The sequence below is a fragment of the Oxyura jamaicensis genome, chromosome 7 (assembly GCF_011077185.1).
Source record: "Oxyura jamaicensis isolate SHBP4307 breed ruddy duck chromosome 7, BPBGC_Ojam_1.0, whole genome shotgun sequence".
Classification (NCBI taxonomy): Eukaryota; Metazoa; Chordata; class Aves; order Anseriformes; family Anatidae; genus Oxyura; species Oxyura jamaicensis.
Genome location: NC_048899.1, coordinates 25,088,355 through 25,111,294, shown reverse-complemented (window position 1 = coordinate 25,111,294; position 22,940 = coordinate 25,088,355). Strand labels below are relative to the sequence as shown.

At 44.4% G+C, this 22,940-nt stretch overlaps 1 protein-coding gene across 4 annotated transcripts in view; it reads right to left on the bottom strand.

The window, feature by feature from the left end:
• Positions 1–22,940, bottom strand: part of SEMA5B (semaphorin 5B) — a 268,777-nt gene that overhangs the window by 112,230 nt on the left and 133,607 nt on the right. For all 4 annotated transcript variants that reach the window (XM_035331907.1, XM_035331906.1, XM_035331909.1 and 1 more), the window contains one exon: positions 8,551–8,650. In XM_035331907.1, coding sequence (XP_035187798.1) covers positions 8,551–8,650 — 100 coding nt within the window. The remainder of the gene's footprint in view (positions 1–8,550; positions 8,651–22,940) is intronic.

Below are 22,940 nucleotides of genomic sequence, written 5' to 3'. Positions count from 1 at the left end.
CTCGCGGGGGCAGCAAGCCGGGCTCGGCTGTTCCTGGCCCTCCTCTGCCCTGTGGTGGGAGAGGGAGAGGCACAGCCTTGCCCCGTGGGGTCCTGCTCTGTGGGGGCAGCACGTTTTCCTGTGCTCCCAGGCGCCTTGAACCAGCTCTGGTCTGGAGGGGAGCAGCGTTCGCATGCTTTGCAGAACTGGGAAGGGGATTTTTTTAATATTGTTTGAACGTATTTTGTAAAAGGCAGGCTGATTTCCATAAATGTTTTGGTTACTTTTCTCTCTGTTTCAATAAATGAGTGCCTTCAAAACCCTCGAGACGGAACCTGAGCCAAATTTACAAAACCGGTGTGTGGGTTTGTTCCTGTTTTCCTGGAAGAGTGAGTCCATCTCTCAGACCATCACGTATTATCCCACACGCCACCTCAGCTCTCTCCTGACATGCGACTGACAGCTCTTCTGTCCCTCTCTCATCCAGCTGGCAGAGTCCCAGATCACTTAGAGCACCTCACGGTGGCCCCAAGCTGCACGGGGACCTTTCATCTCCTGTTTGCCCATCACTTCAGTGTGTTTTCCTAAGCCAAACTGTGAAATTCCTCTTCTTCTGATGCACTGAACATCCTTCAGATGCTCCCTGGCGGCCCCCACCTGCCTGCTCGGGCTGACAAGCGCGCTCAGCTCTGTCACGCTCTCCTCAGACTCGGGATGAGTTCAACACAACTTAAATGGAAATACTGATCGAGTCAGCTGGTGAGATGAAGTTACTGCCAACCAATCCCTTCTCCTCGCTCTGTTTTTCATACCTTTGCAGTGGCACAGAGCAGTGGGCTTTAGCACCTAAACATCTGGATGTAAAGCGATATGCAAGTCCCTGTGGTGAGCCCCGCCATACAAAACTGACGTGTCACCAACTTAACTGCAGCAAAAGTCAGTATTTTCAGTAGTGCCTAAGGAAAATGCTCTGCAGTCCCATCCTCTGATGCTGTAAAATACATTAGGCCCAAACCTCTGAGACTTTTGCCAAAATATCCTGGCCTTGTGTTTGCTCGCACCCCACGCTCCCAAATGCAATCTTTAAGCGTCATTATTCTCAGTGTATTACTAAAGCAAGAAAGTCTCTCATGCGTGTCTGCTTTTGTGATAGGGTACCACCAATTTTCATTTTATCTTCAATATGAGATACTTTTCATGTCAGGCCTGCGACCGGCTGTGTAAGGATGCTTCCCATCAGCCTGCACTGCACCAGCATTGCCTTTCGTGGCAGTGGCTGCGTGGAACCAGGTTATTCGCAGGACCAGTTGTTTGCTCTGCTGACAGAGATGACAGACCCAAGAGGCAGCCGTCGCCTCTCCTCCAGGTACGACACCATGAACAAAGCCGTCTCCTTGCTCTCGCAGCTGCAGCTTCTCCTGTGAATTGGCCAGGCCCAGCAACCTGGCAGTGCTGCAGTGTGGCATTTCATCTGATGGATTTATTTTGAGGAAATTAAAGTTCATGTTCTTGTCTCAAGCAAATGTACAAGTTTTAACTAAGAAAAAAAACTTACACTTTGAACAAAATTTGAACTAGGCTCCAAAGTTCCCAGAATCCAATAATCTATGAAAATTCTCCTTTCGTTCTTGCCCGTCCACACTTTTTCCCTCCTTCCCAAGGGGTAAGCCGGGGACAGCACAGATTTGGGGTATGGCAAATTCAGACAGCCTGCAGACCAGCAGAGGAAAGCAATTTCCATAGGTAAGAAAGAGCCACACATCCCAGTGGGGCTTCACCCCTCCACACTTACACAAGGGCTGAGCTGACCTCCTCTGGCACAACATCAGAGAGGAAAATCTCCCTCTGAACTATCCCAGGCTCAACCAGAGAGGTTAAAACCTGCACTTTAAATCACATTTTTATTCTCTGCACAAAGAAGCTGTGCACCCCCAATTATGGATTTAACTAGCTGTAATGTCTAATCACAGGTTTCTCACCTTCGCTGTATTCTTTCTCATGCAGGTCAGGCAATTTCTTCAAAAAACATCAATGGTCCTTTGAAAGTATCTGTTAATTTCACAGACTGATTTCCCCTTTTTTTCTCACACCACCATGTTTCTGCCTCCCTTCACCCCCTGATGCAAGGATGCAACTTTAATTTTGTCTGGTAGGAAGAATCGGAGTGAGAAAGGATGGTGTTTGTGTTTTTTTGGTTTCCTCACAGCAGCCCTCTCAGCTCCCTCCTACAATCTGGATATAATCAAAAACATTATCATGCTCTTTGCTTGCTCACGTCCTCATTAATACCTCAACTGGCAAGGTAATTTCTCAGCCAAACGTGACTTGGTGGGGGGGAAAACTGACGTAAGACAGCGTGATACTAATGGGAGCCATCAGAACATGGCAGGAGCTCATCTTGGTCATATTGTCTCAGAAAAGCTATCGAGTCAAATTCTGCAGTCAGTGAAGAATGGCACTTCATTCCTGGATGTAACAGGACGAGCCTGTGGTCTCTTGAACCTTTGGCCATGCCCATGTGATTGTGCCCAGCGTTAACTCATTTGCATGTTATTCTCTCCATGCTATGAGACTTGACTTCTTCAGCTGTGCTGAAGATCTCCAGAAGCATTTGTGTCTTCTTTGGAGATGCAAGGCCGAGAGCAAGTGCCAGGTACTTGCTACTACCAGGTAGAAACACGACAGTATATGGTCCAAATCCAAACTTGGGCACAATTTTTCTGTAAATCCATCAGAAAACTTTGGCTATGTACGCACTAGCTAAGTAGAACAGTGCAGAGACCTCTGTGGTTGTGCAGACTTTGGTCCACGCGCAGCCTGCACAACTTCTCAGATCTACTATAAACTCACATGTCTCAGTATCACAGTGTTTTTCACAGGGCTGGCTTGCTTTTAATCCCTCTGGGCCTTGGATTCCCACCTACGGTGTGAGATTATTAGTGCTTTTCCGCCTCACAGAAGCCCTGATTGTTTGGCAGTAGAAGTGTTGTTGATAAAGTTTAGCCCAACGCTGATGCTCCATAAATGCAGACCCACTCTGCCCTGCCTTCTGCCGCTCAGCCTCCTGGTTTGCACACTGCCTTTTGCCCAGGCAGCACGATCTGCTGAGATTTGCTCTCTTCAGGCTTCAGTGGCAGTCCAGCTCTGGGTAGGATTGAAGGTGCCCAAGGGTAAGAGCGATATTTTCCAAGCAACACAGGTTTTGAGAGTTTTACTGCAGCGCTCTAGAGCTTTCTGCCAAGCAGGCAGGAAAGAGCCTGTGTTCAGCCAGAAATCTGCATGAAAGCTGGTGTCTGACAGACTAATCTATCATACACCGGCGAGTTTCAATAAACTCAGGATGCCAATCCTGCTGGTCCAGGATCTTAGACTATATTTACAATTTGCCATGTTTCTGCAAGCTGCAACTTGAAGCAACTCTTTCAGGGTATCAGTCCCTCTGCTCAGCCTTCAGCTGCTGAGCCGGTGTGATCCAGAGGCGTTTTTGGGTTCATGCAGTCAGAAGCAAGACTAGCCAGGAAGGGGTGCTCCCAGGCTGCTGTGCTCCCCCTAAGGCGTCCTGCTCAAAGCCAGAAGTGATCCTTCCAACACCGTGTTTCACAGCCACAGAATTAGAGACAAAACTTTTGACCTGACCTGTAACAAGCTTTGTAAGTGCTATAGCGCCTTCTCTGCTCCCCAAACTAACCCCGTCTCCTTTCTCACACCTACCTACTTGACATTAACAGGCACATTCAGTTCAGGTCTAAAACAAGTATGAAAATCGCCCCCTGCTAAAGCATCCAGACTTGCATCCCTAGCAGCTTGGAAGCTTTACATTTGATGCAGAAAAGTCCAGCAGCCCACAATGACGTGCACTTCACATGCCAGCTCTGAGTCCCTTGATGCAGCATTTGCTCACTGCCCTCTGCCTCCAGGAGATTCTTGGTCATGGCCATTTGTGACAAGGGCTCCTGAGCTTCAGCTCCCCATGCAACAGCCCTGAGAGATAATCCTTTCCCATCGCCTGATGGAGCTGACAGCCCTCTTGGCAGGCACAACTACGAGGACTTCTGGTCGTGACGCTCTCTGGCTGCTTTTCTATGGCACCACCTCCACTCGCTGCGAGTGGCCAGCCCTCATAGCCATGCCTCTCACACCCGCAGCCCCAGCAGGCTGCTGCCCCGAGCTGACACCCCCGCGGCTTCCTTCTGGGAGAAGTCAAATGTTTCCCCCAGGGTTTCCCAGCCACTCCCTGTGCTGCCATTTGTTTGGGTACCATCCTCCTGTTGTCCAAGCTGTTTCCTTTCAGCTTGCTGGCGTGCCAGATTGTCACATGGTGTCTCGACCACGTTCCTTTCAATCTTTCAGGTTCTCCTGGCCAGGGAGCTCTTGTGAAGCACGGTTTTGGGCTGGACTCCAAGCAGGGTCCTCCATATCAACATTTCTTTATTGGCTCCCACGTCTGCCCAGCCCACTTAGGAGTCTCAGGTGGAGTGGTGGGATGTCACTGCTACACAAAACCCATCCTTCCCAGGGTTAGGACACCCTGCCTATAGCACAGGTGAGGGAGCACAGTACTGCTTCTCCAGCACGCAGGTGAAATCGCTGCCATGGGGAGCAGAGAAAGCCAGCCTGCCTCTGCTATAGACAAGGCAGGGAAGAAGTATGGGGGAAAGGTTAAAGGAAGAATGTCAGACAGTTGAGCCAGGGCATCCTGCAGGAGTGGGGATGGAGGCTTCCTCCTGCCCCACCACACCACCTCCAGCATCCCTACCACAGCACAGGTACATTGGTGCAGGCAAAGGGGCCACAACCTGGCTGCTACTGGCAGTATCGAGGTCTGACTGTGAGCTACAGCAAGCAGATACCCTCAGTTCAAAAAGTTGCATCTCTTAAGTCACCGCTTTTTAACACGGGTCTCTTTTGCTTGCCCATTGAGTTAGGAAATTCAGCCGATCTCCTTTGTTAAACCATTTATTGCAGAGCAGCTCATTCAAGCCGTTCTTCCCAGTCCATTCAGCAGCTGTACTGCTGACAAAAGAGCAGTGTCCCAGTCTCCCAGCCTTTGTTCTGGTACCAGAATTATCTCTTCTGTGGCTCTTCTGCTGTGGCGGCATATATACAACTCATGTCTATAATTCAAAACTATAGCTCATTATGTGACACTAATCTGCGAGAAACTGCCACCCATTTCCTCACCATTAATCTTTGATTTCAGATGTTTAGGTAGAGCGAATAGACCCTCAGTTAATAAAAGCAAATTGCTCACTGGGAATGCTGTATAGCAGAGTTAAATTTGAAATCTAATAATGGGAAAAAGATTGAAAGTAAAGACAATAAGCATTCCTGATCATGCCATTAGAGGGATGGAAGTTTCTACATAGTCAAGGTTGCAATCAGTTTCCATTTCAGCTCCTTTATTGGCTTTGCCTTGGAAGGTTTCTCAGGTCTGAAAAATTCAAGGCTTATTCTTGATGAAAAGAAGAAAGTGTTTTGCAAAAAAAGCAGGACAATTGGACAAAGTGGAATTGCAGATAGCTAGCACAGAAAAAGCAGGATTCATGTTCCCCAAATGATCATTTTTTTAATGTACAGGGGATTTATATATCTTGTTTTTTGAGCTGTTCAGATCATATTTTCATTTTTTTCTCAGTAATAATGAGGTCTAGAAAATTGTTTTTCCTCCCATTAAAATAAGCTCAAATAGTAATCACATAAGCTCATGAGCTGAAAAAAGCAGCAAATATTTCAAAACAATCACTCATTCAGAGAAGAAAAACAGTACATTAAAACACTAACACTACATTTTAAACAAAAACAAAACATGCAAGCTATGAGTCAAAATGAAGGTTATGAATTTTTGAAATGTGTGTTTTTATACTTAATGAAATGTGGCTCATAATATGGGCAGTGTGAGATTTACAATGTTCTAAACTATTCATATCCTTACTTGCAAGTGTTTGGATTTTACAAATGATGTGACAAGTAAATACGTTGCTTAGAAACCATGGTGGGCTTTTGAAACTAATTCTTTTGTTTCTGGGATTTTGACTTGGCAGGTGTTTGGTGCAGTGGAGTTATCAAACTCCTCTGGTTAGCGCTCAGACAGCACCAGTCATTTGGGGAGGGCTCTCAGATAGCGATAAAGCTTAAAAATCTGAGGCTCATGTTATTCCAGCTCCCTGCCTGCACAGTGTGCCCTCAATACCTCTTACACTTTCAGTCACGCTGTGTCCAATTCTCCAAACCAAAAACCTTTGTGAGCCCCAGGATCTTCTTTTCTTCCAGGAAGCATTTTCTGTGAAGCTTGGAAATGCAGGATGAACTAAGCTAAGAGTTGCTGTGGTGAGGTCATACAGCTTTTAAATAGAGACAGAAAGAGCTAGTCTGAAATAATTTATAACGCTATCATCTAAGGGAATGATGTTAACCAGGAAATTGAGAAGTGGGAGTACTTATAAACTCCACCCTGATCCCAAACTCCTTCCACAGCCCCAGAATAGCTGGTGTTACTACTAATATGATCTACAGTAGCACATTTAAGCATGGTTAACATTTAAATTTAGGTTTCATAAATTACACCCTGTTGAGATGGATAGAGACAGCTCCTATCTCTTTGAGGTATTGTTTCATTTGCAAATTCAGGCAGATGGTGCACGAGCAACTAATGACTCAAAAATCACCCCTAAAAATAGTCCAGAACAAGGTGGGGATTTATCAGGGAGGGAGGGAACAGAAAAGCCTTTACTTCCCATTCCCATTTCTCTGGCACAGCTCCAGGAGCCCAGCTCACCCCAAGGACCTGCGGTGCTGTGCAGAACAAAAACCTTGTCTGCACCCCATGTTTGTGCACCTCACATCATGTAATGAGATGGTGAGGAGGGAAAGGGATCCATACTCCCCACCTTCCCCACACCCAGGCAAAAAAAATACCCTGGGAAACTGCACCTCCATTAACTCTATCAAGACTTGCTCGGCAGAGCCATGTGGCACCATCAGACTTGGAGAGTCTCCCAGTCAGGCTGGTCGTACCTCATGAAAACTGACTCCTCCAAGCAAATTCTATAAATACTTGTCACTGGTTCTGCCTGGAGTAACCCGCCGCACTATATTGTGCTTCCAGCAGGAAGCCAAATTTGCTGTCATTCTGCAGTTTGTAATGATACTGTAGCCTCGTGTCTAACCGCACTTGTACGAACTCTTGCGGAGACAGAGCTTCCCTCCAGGATGTGTGGTGAGCGTTTGAGCAGGGGTGAAGCGTGTCACCGACAGCAAGGAGGAAACCTGCTGTGCAGCTGAATTATGTAAACCGTGAATTCCTCAGGGCGACGGGCCTGTGTTTGTACAACGCCTGGCAGAAGGCACCGTTCACGGCTGTCCCCAAAGCAATGCTGTTCTGAAGTAATAAATATTAATAATGGCTGGTTAAAGATTCCAGCACAGGTAAAGCTGCAGCTTGAAGAGCAAAATGTTCTGTATGAAAAGCAGGAGGGCCTCTGGTAATTTAAACTCTGTTAGACAGTGAAGTTTTAGTATTTAGTGCACAAATACAGAAAATGTATGCTAAATACCAATTCAGTTGTCTCTTTGGAGCAGAAAGACTCCCCTTCCACTAGCACATCTTGCTTTCTCTTGTTCACACCAAGACTTCTTCCAGTCCTGCTCCTCACCTCCCTGTCCACTGGTGGGAAGAAAGCAGTCTCTCCCAGTTTTCAACTACAGCGCAGGCTGCTTCCACGTTACCTGCTTCTAAATACTATATTTAAACTGCTGCTGGTGGCTGATTTGTTAGGCCATGCTTAGCTCTTTCTTTTTGGGTTGTCTTATCTGTTTATTATGCAATAAAAAATAGTTGCTGTGGGGGCTCATGATTCAACCACTCCTGACATGTATTATTTCACTGAACCGTAGTTCTTTCTCCTGGTTACAAATGCAGCTCTAAATTTGTTAGAGCTTGCCTATGCTTATATTGTGTTTGTGTTTTTACCCTTCTCCTACAGCATCCTAAATAAAAGTAATGTTTAAAAATAAAGGAAAATATATGCTAATTATATACGATGTGTTGGAACAACAGAGTTGCACCAAAATGCATTAGGTGGGCATTTGACTATGTCAGCGAGATGAAGTGAACAGGCTACAAAGCAAATTCTAAAAGAAGAGAGAAGAAAGCTATCACTCTTGCTGCCAAAGTCTCACTGCAGCTTATACAAAGGCATGTAGATGAACCTAATATAGACAGAAAGCCTGCCCATGGCAAATACACCAAAAAGCCAGATTCTGTTCTGGCAGAGTGATGGTACAGGATCATTTACTAGAACTCTGCTAACATTCGTGATACTGAGGGAGATGCCAGCACTCTGCTTCATTAACCAGTCGTTTTGATTGCATCTTTTTTTTTTTTTTTTTTAATTCTAGTAATTTTCTCTTTGCAATTATACTAGGAGTCTAAATCCCTCCACATAAATTATAGCTTTCTCTTTGAGGGGGAGACTGGCCACATAAGCTGGAAACACACTCTCCTCTGAAGCCAGAACCTGAAGGGAAAGAGCTTGAGCAGCAGCCCTGGTCTAATTAAAAGATTATCTTTACCTTGCTCCCACAATGAGCTGGTTCCTGTTGGCATCCAGTGCGAGCTGAGAAAAGTCATGCACACCTGGATAGGTGAAATTCGAAACCCAGGGCTTCAGATCTGCAACGAGAAGGAGAAAGCACAACACAATAAAGCTGCTCCAGAGGCAGTGAGTTCACCCAGACATCTACTAATGGATTTCCTACTGAGTTATCTGTCAAGGGAAGGTTAATTAATAATCTATTTAAAGGGTTTCTATTTATTCTGATTCTCCACAGAATGTGCAAAAACCGTACATAAATGCAGGGCTGTCTCAGCAGTTATTTTCACATCCAAAATGGAGTGTCTTCGGAGACAATGGCAGCTTGGTTTTACTTCAGTTAAAACTGGGGAACCACTTCCAGTGCCAGGGTTAAATGGTGTAAAGGGACTAGGTTGGCTGCCCTAACACCTCCTAACACCATTGCCTTCCCTGATAAGCAAAGGGAAGCTGCTGTCCTCCTCCATTAAGAGAAGGTGGGGTCAACTGAACGAACACCAGATTAGAGCAGAAATGATCTACACTCAAGACCTGGCTGCTCAAAGGACAGGCTTTACCTTTACCTTCTCTTCCAGGTTTTAGGATCTGTGCCAGGCTTCACTTTAGCTAACATCTGGGATCCCTGTCAATCAAATCCTTCCTTAACTAAGACAGGGAAGTGGGATCATCACAGCATCTTCGTAGCTGAGAATTGAAGCTGGCTCTATTAACCAGCTTGGATTTAACAGTATGGCAGGTTAAACACAAAGCAATAGATTTGGCTATGCTCATGGAGACAAAACTCTTACAGAAGCCATATCTATTAACACAACATCAGTTGAGAGATGTAGGGCAGATAATCCCGATTTAATAAAAAAAATGCCTGTTTAAAGAAAAAGCTAAATCACTGTTTTTTAGGGTACTCTCGGTTGTGATGTTATGGCATTCACAGAATCCTGTATTTCAATCTAGTTACCAACTTTTACTTTGTGTGTATCACAGATCACAGAATTTCAGCCTCCTACCTTACACCTTTGTTGCATGGAATAACTGGGGATAGACTAACGTGTATCTTCCAGAAGTCATCCAGCTTTACTGTGAGGACTTCTCTTGGAAATTTGCTCTATCTGTTACCTATTCCATCTGTTAAATACATGGAGGATACCAAGTATTTGAGGGAGCAAGGCACAAATGAGATCAAATTGGTCAAGGTCTGGATGCAGAAGACCCACAAGGCTCAAAACCTTGAACCTGAAAGGTGATATCTTCTGGCCTCTTGCCAACGGGACATTAGTAGACAGGCCGTGACCCAGTGATTCATAATAACAATGATGCAGCCAAGTTCAGACTTGTTCAAAAGAGCTCTGGAAAAACATGCTCCATTGTCATTTTATATCCCCCGTGATGAGAAGTCGCACTGAAGGCAGGCAGATTTGAACATCTTGCTGTCGGCATTAGTTCTCCTTTCCACTGAACTTCTCTTTTCCACAGGAGAACAATGCTGATGAGGAATCTCATTGTTTGTAAGGCCTTTGGTGTCTTGGCATGCTCTGTAGCATTACAGATGTCAAATGGTATAAAACCTTCAATGTAGGGATATTTGTTGAGCAATCTTAAGTCCCTTGATCCCATGGGCCTGATCCCAGGTACCACCTGACTTGACACTGTCAGGGCCTCTCTGACAATGAGACCTCCATCCACACCAGATAAAAACCCTTTCTCCTGGAGCTGGAAGCTTCCAGCTCTTCTCAACATTCCTGTCACGCTATGTAGCCACACACAACACGTGTACCTCCTCTGCTCTTCAACGAAAAGGCATGAGTTAAGGAATAACTCATCCCGTCTAACCTTCAAGCATTTCCACCTCCTACACTCCTCTGGGACCCTTAATGATGTACTAGCACCAGGGAGGCACCGCAGTTTCACCTCTGGCATTCTCCTAACTAATGGGGCTCTGTCTTCTTTTCCTGTAGCTCTTTAGGTGCAGAGACATTTCTGAGGCAAGCAGCAGAACCAGCAACAATAACACCTTTCAGGCGGGTTAGCTGGCTGACATGTGCTGCAGATCTCCTGGCATTTCTGTTGGCTGATGAGGATGGGATTAGGGGATTGCTATATAATGATGATACCTTTTAAGGATCCTACTTTTAGGCCGCAATTTCTCTTGTCACTTTGCTTTCTCTCGTACCAACTTTTTCCTACTAACTAACCCACTATTACAGTGCAGTGGCAGGAAGAAAATTTCTTCATCTGCTGCTCTACGCAAAAGCTCCTCACTTCAGAGAGGTACACACTCATCAGTCCATCCTTCTAACGGCAAGCTCTGACAAATTACAGGTAAAAATAATTAAAAAAAAAAAAAATTAAAGGCAGTAGGTAGCTTGAATCCTTCCATGTTGGCTGAAATGTCAATCAAGCCAAGAAATAACAGGCAGTGTCTTGATTTCTATTACTACTGCAGGTGGTACAACTTATAAAGAAACCCTTCTCGGTTATTAAATTAAAGGCTTCAAGGCATGCATCCTCATAGCAAAATTAAGCTTTTATAGGCATGTAGTTGGAGATTATTAAACCCAGCATGGTCTCAGCTAAGAACGTCTAAATGTGAGTTGTCAGAATTAATGCCAAACGGCACATTCTCCTTCCAAACCTTCTCTCTTCCTGGTACAGGGAAGGGATAAAGTGGAATGGAAACATAGCCAGGACATGGGTCTTTTTTCATTCGATACATGCAAATCTAGTGCTCAGACCACAGGCATCCCTAAGGACAGTTCTAGCCTTTCATTTTGAAACAAGCTCAGTTATGCAAGGTAAGTGCTGCCCTGGGCCTATCCCATATTAGCTGAAGTTTACACATATGGACCCAATGAACTCCAGAGTTTACTTGTATTTGACCTTTCTCAGAAGGCTGATTTTTCCAGTGCTGACTCTTTAATTTAGCTGGAAACCTTCAGTGCTGGGGCATGTTTACATTTGCAAAAGTATCTGTTTAAAAACAGTATGAAAAATTAAAACCCAAGGCCCTGGCTTTGCATGTCGACAGCAGGAGCCGGAAAGCTAGGAACCACATAGCTTAGGGGCAAAATGCTCATCAAGGCCTCCTTTGTGCTCCTCATCTCTAATCATTTCCAGGGGGTTAAAGATCCCTGCTCTCACTTCCTCCACATTAGGACCGACAAACAACAGTTTAATAGCTTCCAACACCGCCCAGCGCCAGCCATCTGATTCCGTGCCTCTGAAGCTCCCCGAGTGCAGCTCAAGGTGGTTCAGGTGTCCAGCTGCAAGAGCACAGGGCTCCACAGGAAACGCACATCTGCAGGTACAGCTGTGCTCGGGCGTTCGTGCATGCAGAAGACAAGGTGAAAAGAGGCCCTGTGCCATTTCAGAGGGTGGTCTCTGCAGCCTGCTAGTGCGCTGCTCCACACCAGGTCCCTGAGAACGCAGGAGAAGGACAAGGATCAGCTGCACATATGCTGGCGTGCTGAGCTGTAGGAGCTGGGTTTAAGGGCCTGATCCAGGGGCTCTTCAAATCATTGGCAGTTTTCCACCGAGCTTGATGGGTTTTGGATCAGCTTCTAAAGACGTGGTAAACCTGGTAATACTTGAGCCTTCATCTCCTCAAAACCAGCTGCTCCCCACCTCACCCTTACGCTGTGTGTTTTGGAGGGAAGAAGTGTGTAAACACTGCGCTGAGACTTCCCTGCCTGAAGGACAGCACGCACTGCTTCATCTCACTTGAAGCCACTCGTAGCTCCCTTCTCCAACAGGCTGCAACAGCTCCGTGCAGCCAGCACACACCTCGCAAGAGCAGAGAGGTTAAATACCCGTGCCTTGAAATTGTGAAGCCATTGCGAGGTGGATGGAGCCTGGCTAAGTCTCCATTTAGTCTGTTATTCAAGAGCATCTCTTCTGGAGTAATTCTCAGCATGGACTGCCTAGCCTGGAGCAAAAAAAAGCTAAACAAAACAGGACCAAGCACTCTTTGTGCAATGTAGGGACATATCCACATATAAAAACCACCCATGTTCCTATCTGAGCGAGCTTTGAATACCAGTGAGGCTGCATGAGCAAAAACCTCAGCTTGAATTGCTCGTCCAAGTCTTTCTCCTGTGTTTTGGGCAGAGCCTGCAGCTCAACATGAATACCTCAGTGCCAGCTGCAAAGTCATTATCTTCATGGGAGCTAGCTCGTTGAAAGCTAATTCAGGCACATCTGCATGAGCCCTTTTCATTCTTTTGTGCAGTAGTGTAGTCACACATTAAGGGTGTCCACACGTGGAGTTATTTTGGAATAGCTCCTCACGACTAGTGCCAGGTATAGCCACTAGTTGTGCCATCACGTAGAAACACGAGTCTCCTGCTAAAAATGGGAGGACTGGGAGAAAAGCTTCAAAGATCATAAAAAGATCTTAAGGGAGGAAGACAGGGAAGTTAAACATGAAGGAAGCTCCAGGCACTGCATTCCAGAAAACACAACCCGAACCAGATGAATTATATTAAGCCCCTGAAAAATAAGCTGACTCAACAGTAAAGATTTGTGTAATGAGGTATAGCATACATACAGAACTGAGGTCCTGCCAGACTCAATGGGCATAAGTAAATCACCTGTTCTGCATCATTCAAACCTATTTTTGTGCAGTGTTAACTTGACCACACATGAATGCTTCCCTTACTGCCTCAAGATGGTCTCTTAAAAGTTCTCTTAGCTCAGCTTACTACTTTATGGCATATTTAATTTCTGTCTTTGAGTATTTGAGCATTCATGGGGAGGCCATATGACAGTCATGACTTCTGTAACTGTACAATCTTCTCTCCTTTTGATTTATTTCAGCCCTGGCACAGGACAAACCATGTTCAGCAACTGCTAGATACTACAGTTTACAAGTACCCAACCACTTAGATCTTTTCCAGACTACCCTCTAGCATGGAGGACTGTCAGTGTTGGATCCCAACAAATGACCAACAGATAGATGTAAATCACTTTGTAATGTAAGGGAAAGTTTCAGGCTGTCTTCTTGGTATATGCTGATGAAATGATCCCTTTTCAGAATTAGACCTACTCTCTTCAATCTATTCACTTGTCAAGGCCTGCAAAGTCAGATCATCCTCTGCATCAATTATCCTCAGATAATATTCAGAGCACTTTCCACAAAGTAGCCTGCTACGACTGAGGTCACAGTTTCTATTCTGTACGGGTCACCAACCAGAACCCATAGGTGGCAAAGCAAGCAAGGTTGCAACCAAAGATCAGAAGGCTAATGACTACCCATGCTACCACCTGTCTTCTCAAACACAGCAAGTGTGGACACCTCCAATGATGCATAAAAGTTACTGGCAACTTACAGCATTATCTTTATTAGACTGGCAATGAATCATATTTTAATATCAGCCTCATTTTAAATTTTAGCTCTCTGATGTAGGTCACACCACAGGTTAGTGCAATAGTCTTTGGAAATGTTTCACTCCTACCCCATGCTGAGATGTAGAAAAAAAGGCTCCACAACAGAAAAACACCCCACAATTCAGCAAAATTGTCAGGGGATGGAGAAATCTTTTGATGCGCGGGCAGAGCTGAGTGAACAAATGTGTCAGCATTCAGAGCTCAACTTTACTCAGGAGGCCAAAAAACTCAAGCTGGCTTTACCCCAAAAATCCTCCTACACATGCATATCACCCTGCTGTCTTGTCTTCCCATCACCACCTCCACCTCATTACTGGTATTCTCTCATTCTTTAACCTGAGCTGTTGAAATCTTTAATTGTACATTAAGTGTGTCCTAATCCCAACTGCTGCAATATCCAGCTTCATTGCCTTCCTAAATCTCTGATCTCCACTCATATATATGAAGACTCCGAAGGCTGCTGGCAGAGTACGCTCCCTTCTATAAAATGGGTCAACCCCACACCATGCCATGGCCAGCTGTCACCTTATCTCTGCCCTCAATATCCAATCCAATTTAGATATTCTTCCAGCTGTCTCATTTTCATGGTTTTCATGGACCACTCCTCTTGCCACTTCTTTCTTTTCTAGCAGTCTTTACCTTCCAGCTGAGTTTCTACCTCATTTCCTGTCCACTCATTCAATTATTTCCATCTCAACCAACTACAAAACTCCCAGGATGAGAGAAGCAATGAGCTAACCCACCAGTGGCATGAGTGTTGCCGCAACAGCTGAGTGCACAGAACCATTCCCTTTTGAGGAGATCCAAGAAACACGTGTTGCCCTCTTCAACCTGCCCAAGAGCACAAGGATAGGAAACGACTGGAAGAAAAAAGAGTAAGACTTTTTCTCTTGGTATCATGAAAGAGAGAACAGTCCCATCTCTCAACTACCAAGTAAAGGAAGGAGACTTTGCTCCGTACCACCCTGAAGGGAAGAAATGAACTGAAGACCCAGGTAACCACAGTGATCGTATTAACCGCGTCATGCTATCATTTAAAATTGTGTCAAATCTAGATGATTTTATGCTGTCTCTTCACTGCCTACACTTCCCCCTTGAACTGACCTTGCTGAGCATCTTTCGTCCCAAGAGCGAAATGACACCTGGAGATGTAGGCATGGTTCCAAGTACCCAACACCGCTAACATTGGAGTCCTCTCTGTCTTGGGGAAATCATGAAACCATTTAGTGTCTCAGGTCTTTAAATTGTTAAATAGGTTTGGTGACATTGGCTAGGCCATCCACGCCTTGTTATCTGTAAAGTACGCAATGTGCAGGAGGCACTAACTGTTGCTAATGCATACTGAGCATATTTGCTCGTTTTCTAAATTTTAATCATTTCTTCAAAACAAGTGCTGCTAAATTGTTTCAATATGGAGAAAGAAGAACATAGTCCAAACCTAATTTTTGCAAAAGTACAATTATGACTGCTTGTTTATTTACTTTTTTATTATTAATATGGAGCAGCTGGAAAAACACACTCGTCTGTCAGGAAGAACCCAGGGATTCAACCCCAGATAAAGAAAACACCAGATAATAAGCACAAACTGGTGCTCGCTCCCAGTAAGGGACATTTTGCAGTTATGCTGTCCTGGGGGTCCCCCAGGGAAGGAGATCAAAGGACTGTGAGTCACATTCCTGTTTCTTCACATTTCTGCAGTTCTTCCGTTCTTCTGCTCCACCAGAGAGGCCACTTTTGGCCCTTCTCTCTTTCACTTGGGTTCTTCTCACCTGCACATGAAGGGCAGGCAGAAGTCCAACCGAGCCGTACCCCCAGGAGAGCCAGACAGCAGGAGTATGCCCCACCACAACCTTGTGAAACCACGCTAACCAGTGCCACACACAGCCCCGCTTTTAGCTCCCCCCGAGCTTTCTTGTTTTCTTACGAATGGTGCAGTGTTTAAGTATCGTGATCCATTGTTTACCGAGACGAGCCCTGCAGCTGTCACGCAATCTCCCTTGCTGAGAACGATAAGGTGAGTGCTCATGCATCACTTGCAGCTTCCTGTGGCATTCTGATCGGTATAATCCCTCTTTTCAGACAGGAAAGCAAGCTGCATCTTGGCTCCTACAGCCCTTACGGTCTGATGGAAAAAAACACTCCTTTGTCATCGTTCAGTCATCATTCAAACCACCTCCTCCACATCTGGAGGCAGAGGTTTTTGTTTTTTCACTGTCCTTACGTTTATATGTCTACATCAGACACTTGTGCCAATGGAGATGGTACAAGATTCGAGACAACTGTTTTCACGGCGAGAATGCTGAGAATATTTCACAGCAGGATATTGAGAGAGGGCAGAGAAATGATGGCTGAAGTCTCCTTGACTTTCACATGCAGGTACCCAGATCTGCCACAGAAGCAGATGTGTCTGATTCTGACGAACAGAAGTTGACCCTCTTTGCCAGCTCACCAGAGACTTAACTGGAGATACCAAGTCAAATGTATAATCTGTACATTTTAGCTAGCTGGACCTATGAGGGCTCCTGTTTTCTGTGGACAGCGGTCCCATCATGAGTCAGTTACAACAATGAATCAGAGCAGGGGCCATAAAATCCTTAGAGTTTTGAAATGAACCTGTTCTCATAAGGATCGGTGTTTTTAAATTGGAAGCTGTCTGATAATAGCATGGGATTATCAAAGACCACATTTCACTGATGACCTGCACCTCTTCACTAATGTGCTGTGAAACAGAGCAATCCCCGTGTACAAAACACAAATCGGAATTTTGCAACTCAAGCACTCTCATTAAAAACATTCTAAGGATTGCCTAGTGCTAGCAAAAAGGAAAGGATGGGTGGTATGTAAAATCTGAGGGTTTTTGGGCCAAAGCACAAGGGTTTCTTCATGATTTTATCTGCACCTCCCAAAGCTATAAATGATCACAGAACCCTCTAAGCCAGTCCTCTGTGCATCACAGATTCCAGACTCTCATGCAGATGATCCTATATCAAGCCCAGGAACACAGTGGATTTCTTAGCCACTTGATGCAGCCCTGTTAGAAGAACAAGCTGACCAGCTGGACCAAACGTTGCTACCTAGGGAGCTCCCTAGGAACAGCATTACATAGACTTGATATTTTGGTTCTGTGCACTTTGGCTGTGGCCTGGTTCAGCACATAAGCACACACTTGGTTCCAAGTCCACAATCCCATTGACTTCAAGGTGCATGGAAGGTTTTAAGAGAACAGGATATATTAATACTCATCAGAAGCTTATGTGCTCAGTAAACAAGGTCTGCCATAGCACTGACTCACAGCTTATTCAGTTAGGGAACTGACAAAGTAAACTCTCAAACTGAAAATGAGGTCTCTGTAAGGCATGTTTTCGTTAGCACTGAAACACAGAAGATAAGCACTTTGCTTTGCTTCCCACCGTGTTTCCTTTCTCCAAAGTGGTGCTGTCCGGGATCTGAAGAGAGGCAGCCCACTTCTATGGCCTGCACTCAACTGCTGCACCGGAGGAAGGACCGAGCACATGGAGTCCCTAGTCTCACTTACACTGGAAAATATAAATAAGCTCCTTTGCTGCCGCTCAGAGGTTTTCATGTCCTTGGTCCACGCCTCCTACCTTGGTGACTTTCTGAGTACCTGCTCGTCCACACCGTGAGTCCACCTCACTCACTCCTGCTACTGAGGATGCTTCACCCGAGCTCTCATACCTCATCAAAGCTTCACCTCCCCCTGCTCCTCTGTTTGAGTTACCCAAACACTTTGCCTCCTGAAGCTCCACCACAGCCTTCCTTTTCTCTCCAGGTTGCCAGTGACTTGCTCTGTCTAAAGCCTTTTGTGAATGAAGGGCACTCTTCCAGGACCCCCTTTCTCCTTGAGGCCTGAAGTAACAGCGCACTGAATCATTTCTTCAATCAAATTTCATTGCACTCATTTGTGAAGTGCCTTGGACATCGTTAATGGGGAAGTGGCAAAGAACTAGCATCATTATTGATATAATTATTATTACGGAATGAAAAATATATTGAGAGCTGTTGGGTGTAATTTTCAGAAGTTTTGCCTGAGAGCAAATTACTTCCCTAACCACTGTGTATTTATGGCTTTATTAGTCATAATTTTTAAACAAATTCTAAATCAACCCTAAAGAAGAAAATATCAGCTTCATTTGCTACAGTTCCATTTTTCAAGATTAAAAAGAAAATTGCCACAAGGCTTGCTTAATGGAAACAAAATCTAAATTGAAATGCACTGAAGGTCAAATTTCCTATAGCATCCCAATCTTATGCATAGGACGCCACCAGTCACTGGTCAACTCTCCATCATTTGTTACGTTTGGACTCCTCGTGTGGAGATTCAAGGGCAGCAAGGCTATGAGCTAGAAGAGCCGTAATGTATTTGCCTTCCCTTTAACATTTAGCCAGATACACTTCTCAGTCTTTACCCCACGACCTTCGTCTACTGTTACCTAAAGTTTGGGTTTGGATTTTCAAAATCACACTTGCTCAAGAGAAGTTTAAATCTTTATCAGAATTTCCTAAGGGGCTTTCTTAGCTGGCTTTTGGAGCGGGGAGATGCTAATGTGTTTTGTGGTGGTGGTTTTTTTCCCATCAATGTACAGTAAAGGGAATAATGTATTAGTGACCAAATCAAAAATAGTGGGGGTGTTTGGTAAAACATCAGGAACCTTCAAAAGGAATAAATCATACCCTATTATCCTTCAGCCCACAACGTTAAAACAGCTTTTGCTTTCAATACAACAAGCAAACACTTAACTGCTCCCCACAGATCTCAGAGTCTGAAGCTGGCCACATTTCAATAAAATGTTGTTTAAAGAAAGAAAATATTGAGAAAATATATAGCAAGCAACATTCAAGCAACCTGAATCACATTCATCAGGTAAGAGGCAATAATTACAGTCGGTCTGATGTGAAAACCCAGATTTAAACACTCTCCAACTAATACATTTTAAAAACCTGAGGCAACAGACAGAACAATTTGCCTGCATTTAGCAGAGATTGAGAAGCAGACAATGGCCAAATGCTGCATGCCCAGAACTCACACCAGCCGTGATGACACAGGCTGCCAAGCTGAGATTTGCAGTCCTGAGAAGATCTGGGGTATAAGCTACTTAACCAAGTGCACCTCTCTCCTATGCTTCAGCATGGGATTACCTGAGGTGCTTCTGGCGACAAAGGAAGGCTGCAATTACTAAAGCAGGAGAGCACAAATGATATTCTTTCGGCTTACACAAACTGCCATGACCCAGGGGAGAAAGCACTGGCAGACAGAACAGGGAAGGACCTGGGAGTCTGTCATAGTTTTTTTTTTTTTCTGAGCACAGCGATTTAATGGATAAAACTAAAGAGAAATAAATAATGGTACAAACTGCAAGTGAAAACCTGTCTACAACTCATTTCCAGTTGAGCTGTGAACATCCAAGTGATTCATATAACACAGATGAGTTTGCAAACTTTTAAGCACTTCCTTGGTAAACAAGCTGAAACCAAACTCTCCACCCATTACAAACTTACATGCACATGTCAGTCATGGCTCTGGCGCCTGAAACAACAGATCTTATACAATATTGCCATGGCAGAAGACGTTTTTGGCTTTCCCAAGGGGCATGTTACAAAGGGAGCTCCAAGTGTCTTTAATGAATAACAATTTAATGACTAACATAGCTCTATGTCTAAGAAGCAGCTGTATAATGATAGTGTGAAGAAACACATCTGCATGGCAAGGGCATAGCCCGGTTGCCAATGCGGGGACCGATCTCTTGATTATAAGATGCACATGGAGAAGACTAGAAAGATGATCATAACTGAAAGGAACCTGAAACATTTTCCCTGGTTTTAGGCTTACCAGCGTGGTCTACACTGGAGCTGCACTGGGATGATGTAATGTTTGGTTAAACGGGACATGTACGCATGCGTGCATGCATGCATAAATATAAAAGGATGCACCAAGAATATTTATGACTTGTTTCACTAATTTCTCAACCCACTGAAAAACAAACAAGTATGCAAGATCCTTAATGTAGCTACCCACTCACCGCCAAACAGGTAATAAGACCCCAGAAACAGGCTCCTGGGAAGTAAAAGATCATTTTCATATTGATCTAACAAGGGAAATCAAACTTTAACCAGATTTCCTATAAGCACAGAGTAGAACAATCTAATTATGAAAAGCCCATACCGGTTATGTTATTATTGTTGGTGAGCTGTAGAGTGAGCATCATTTATAAGCCCCAGAGAAACTGGGGCACCGCTGTGTTAGCTTGGTGCCATACAGACACACAGGACAGCGCTCACAGCACAAATTCTTAACCTGGCCCGCACAATCGGCATGTGGTCTGCTAGGACAAACCATTCAGCCCCCAGCCCATTCCCAGCCCCCATCTCATCTGGCAGTGCAAACCTTCATCTTGAGCATGCAAAATAAGGACATTTAGGACCAGAATTTAGGTCCCTGGCTTGTCTAGAGCATTTTCTCTAGGTCACAAGTAATGGCAGGTGGTCTGGGGAATGGCCTCTGTACAGCAACAGATGTGTCTTCAGGTCCAAACACAGCTAAAGTAAAACCCTTCTGCATATGTAGACTTCTTTCTGCTTAAATGGGTAGGTCATGTGCTGTACCCTCTCTTTCTTACCCCTCCCATAGCAATACAAAGAGATGTGTGCACAAACAGAACATTGATTCATGCAAGTGAGCTACAGTAAACAAGAGATGACACACAGAAAATGGAGAATTCTCAGAAAAGAAGACAGAAAGGAGTTCTACTTGGATTCTTCCATTATGAGGATATTATCTAGCAGACCTCCACCAGGGGTGGATGTTAAGAATATCATAGTCTGGAGGAAAAGTACAATAAAAAGAGAGGCTGAGCATAAGCAAGGTTGGAACTGAAGGCTGGAGAACGCAAAACATGTTCCTTTGTCTTGTGATGGGAAGCCTGGACAGCAGTGTTGTGAAAAAGAAGCTCTTTGACTCTTTTGTGACATAAATTGTTTTGCTAGTCTGTTCATTCTGACAGTAAAAGAATGCCTCCCATATGACTGAATGGTCTGGGGCCTTATTTATTATTGCCACCCATCCACTGAAGATTGCTGGTGCCAAGTAATGCTCTCCCTGGCAGCAGGAGCAGCAGCAGAGCGGCTGCTGGGGTCACTCTTGCAGTTGTTGGCTCAACGTTGGCTCAACGTCGGAGCATTGTGATCCATGGGATGATGTATCTGGAGACCCACAGGAAGCCCACAGGCCACACAATTAAGTGGAGAGACATCCTCAGAGCAATTTGCAACAGCATATAGGATGTAAATTTCCCTGCTGGTCCCCCCCTTGCAGCCTAAACCTGCTTGTGCTGGTTTCAGAACAGGGTACAGTTTTAAGGTAAATTATGTTACAGACTGAGATGTGTCTGGAGGTGTGAGCCCTCTTCCACAGATCATAAATTCCATGTGCAGTGGAAACAAAGTGCCTTTAACTTTATTTGTATGTATTTTCCATCAGCAAAGAATACAGGATTAGGCTGTATCACGAACAGTCCTGAGGAAACAGGTGTTGACCATGCCTCTAACTTGGGTTAAGAGCTTATCATTTGGGTTTATGATAATCTGGGGCATTTTCTTGATGTGTATGAGATTTCAATCCTTTTTTCTTTTCTATAATTGGGAAGTACTAATTAACTCATAACTGGCTTTGCCTTCTATCATTAAAGGCAGGAAGGGAATGAGAACAGTAAAAGGGGAGGAGTGAAAAATCCTTGCCTGATTTAAACAAAGCAAATTGGCAGATCGTGAGTGTATTTACATAGCCATCACTTCTGCAGAGAAGTACATATACTGAATGCCAAAAATGCCCACCTACTTCTCAAAATCAGAAATCGGGACTCTAATATTCCCTGCAGAATGATTTATCTGAGTGCTGGATCCCACAAACATGTATTCTGTAAACTCAAACAAGTTTGGTGCTCCTGGCTAATAGGAAGAGTACGCACTTTTTCTCATTTCTTTATCAATAACATCCTCATTATTGTATGATCTATTTAAATATCCAACTGAGTTCCAACACGTTTTTAACCGCAAGGGTTTCTCCTTTCACCCTCCCCGGTTTAACAGATGGCCAGACTTATTTAGCAATTAAAATCAAGGTTTATTTACCCACCAGAGCAAGGTTAGAGCCAGTGCCATATCATGTAGGCTTAAAGATTTTGCTAATTTACTTTAATCCATTTAAACCTTTAAAGCACAGGTAATGGAAAACAGACAAGAAACCTCTTACACTTTCCAAATGAAGAGAGAACAGTTTCTTCCTCTCCAAAGAAGAGTAAAGCTCTCCAGAAGAACCCTGAAAGGTCAGCAAGGAAGCCTTTGACTGCTTTCTTCCTGGAAATCCTATCTCAAAGGTCACAAAACCACTGCTAAATTGCCTTTAGCAAAGAACCTAACTAGAGACACACTGCAAGGTACTTAATTGCCTTTAGCAAAGAATGTAACAAGAGACGCATTGCAAGGCCTTAAGTGGGAACCAAAATCAATATTTCAACATTTAGGAGGAAACCACTTTTAGCAAGGAGATTCAGCAGCTGATGATGCTGGCATACTGAGCTTAACACACACGGTTGGGGTGAATGCAGAAATAATATTAATACCAGCATCATGAGCTAAGTGCCATGGGGGTGCGTGGACGGATTGGGCAGACAGCAACTTAGGGGTACACAGACGTTCATGGAAAATCCAACTGGGATAAGAACAAGGGTAATTCCACGTCGCAAAGGAACGGTAAAAGGATTGCCCACATTTTTGTGTGGCGCAGCAGGACACTGCAGTACAAAGGCTCCCTCTTACATTCTTAAGATCTTGTCGAGTGTCCAGGTGAAAGACAGAAAAACTACTGGCAGAGGTGATAAATACTACAAAAAGAAAAGAAAATAGAAAAGAAAAGAAAAGAAAAGAAAAGAAAAGAAAAGAAAAGAAAAGAAAAGAAAAGAAAAGAAAAGAAAAGAA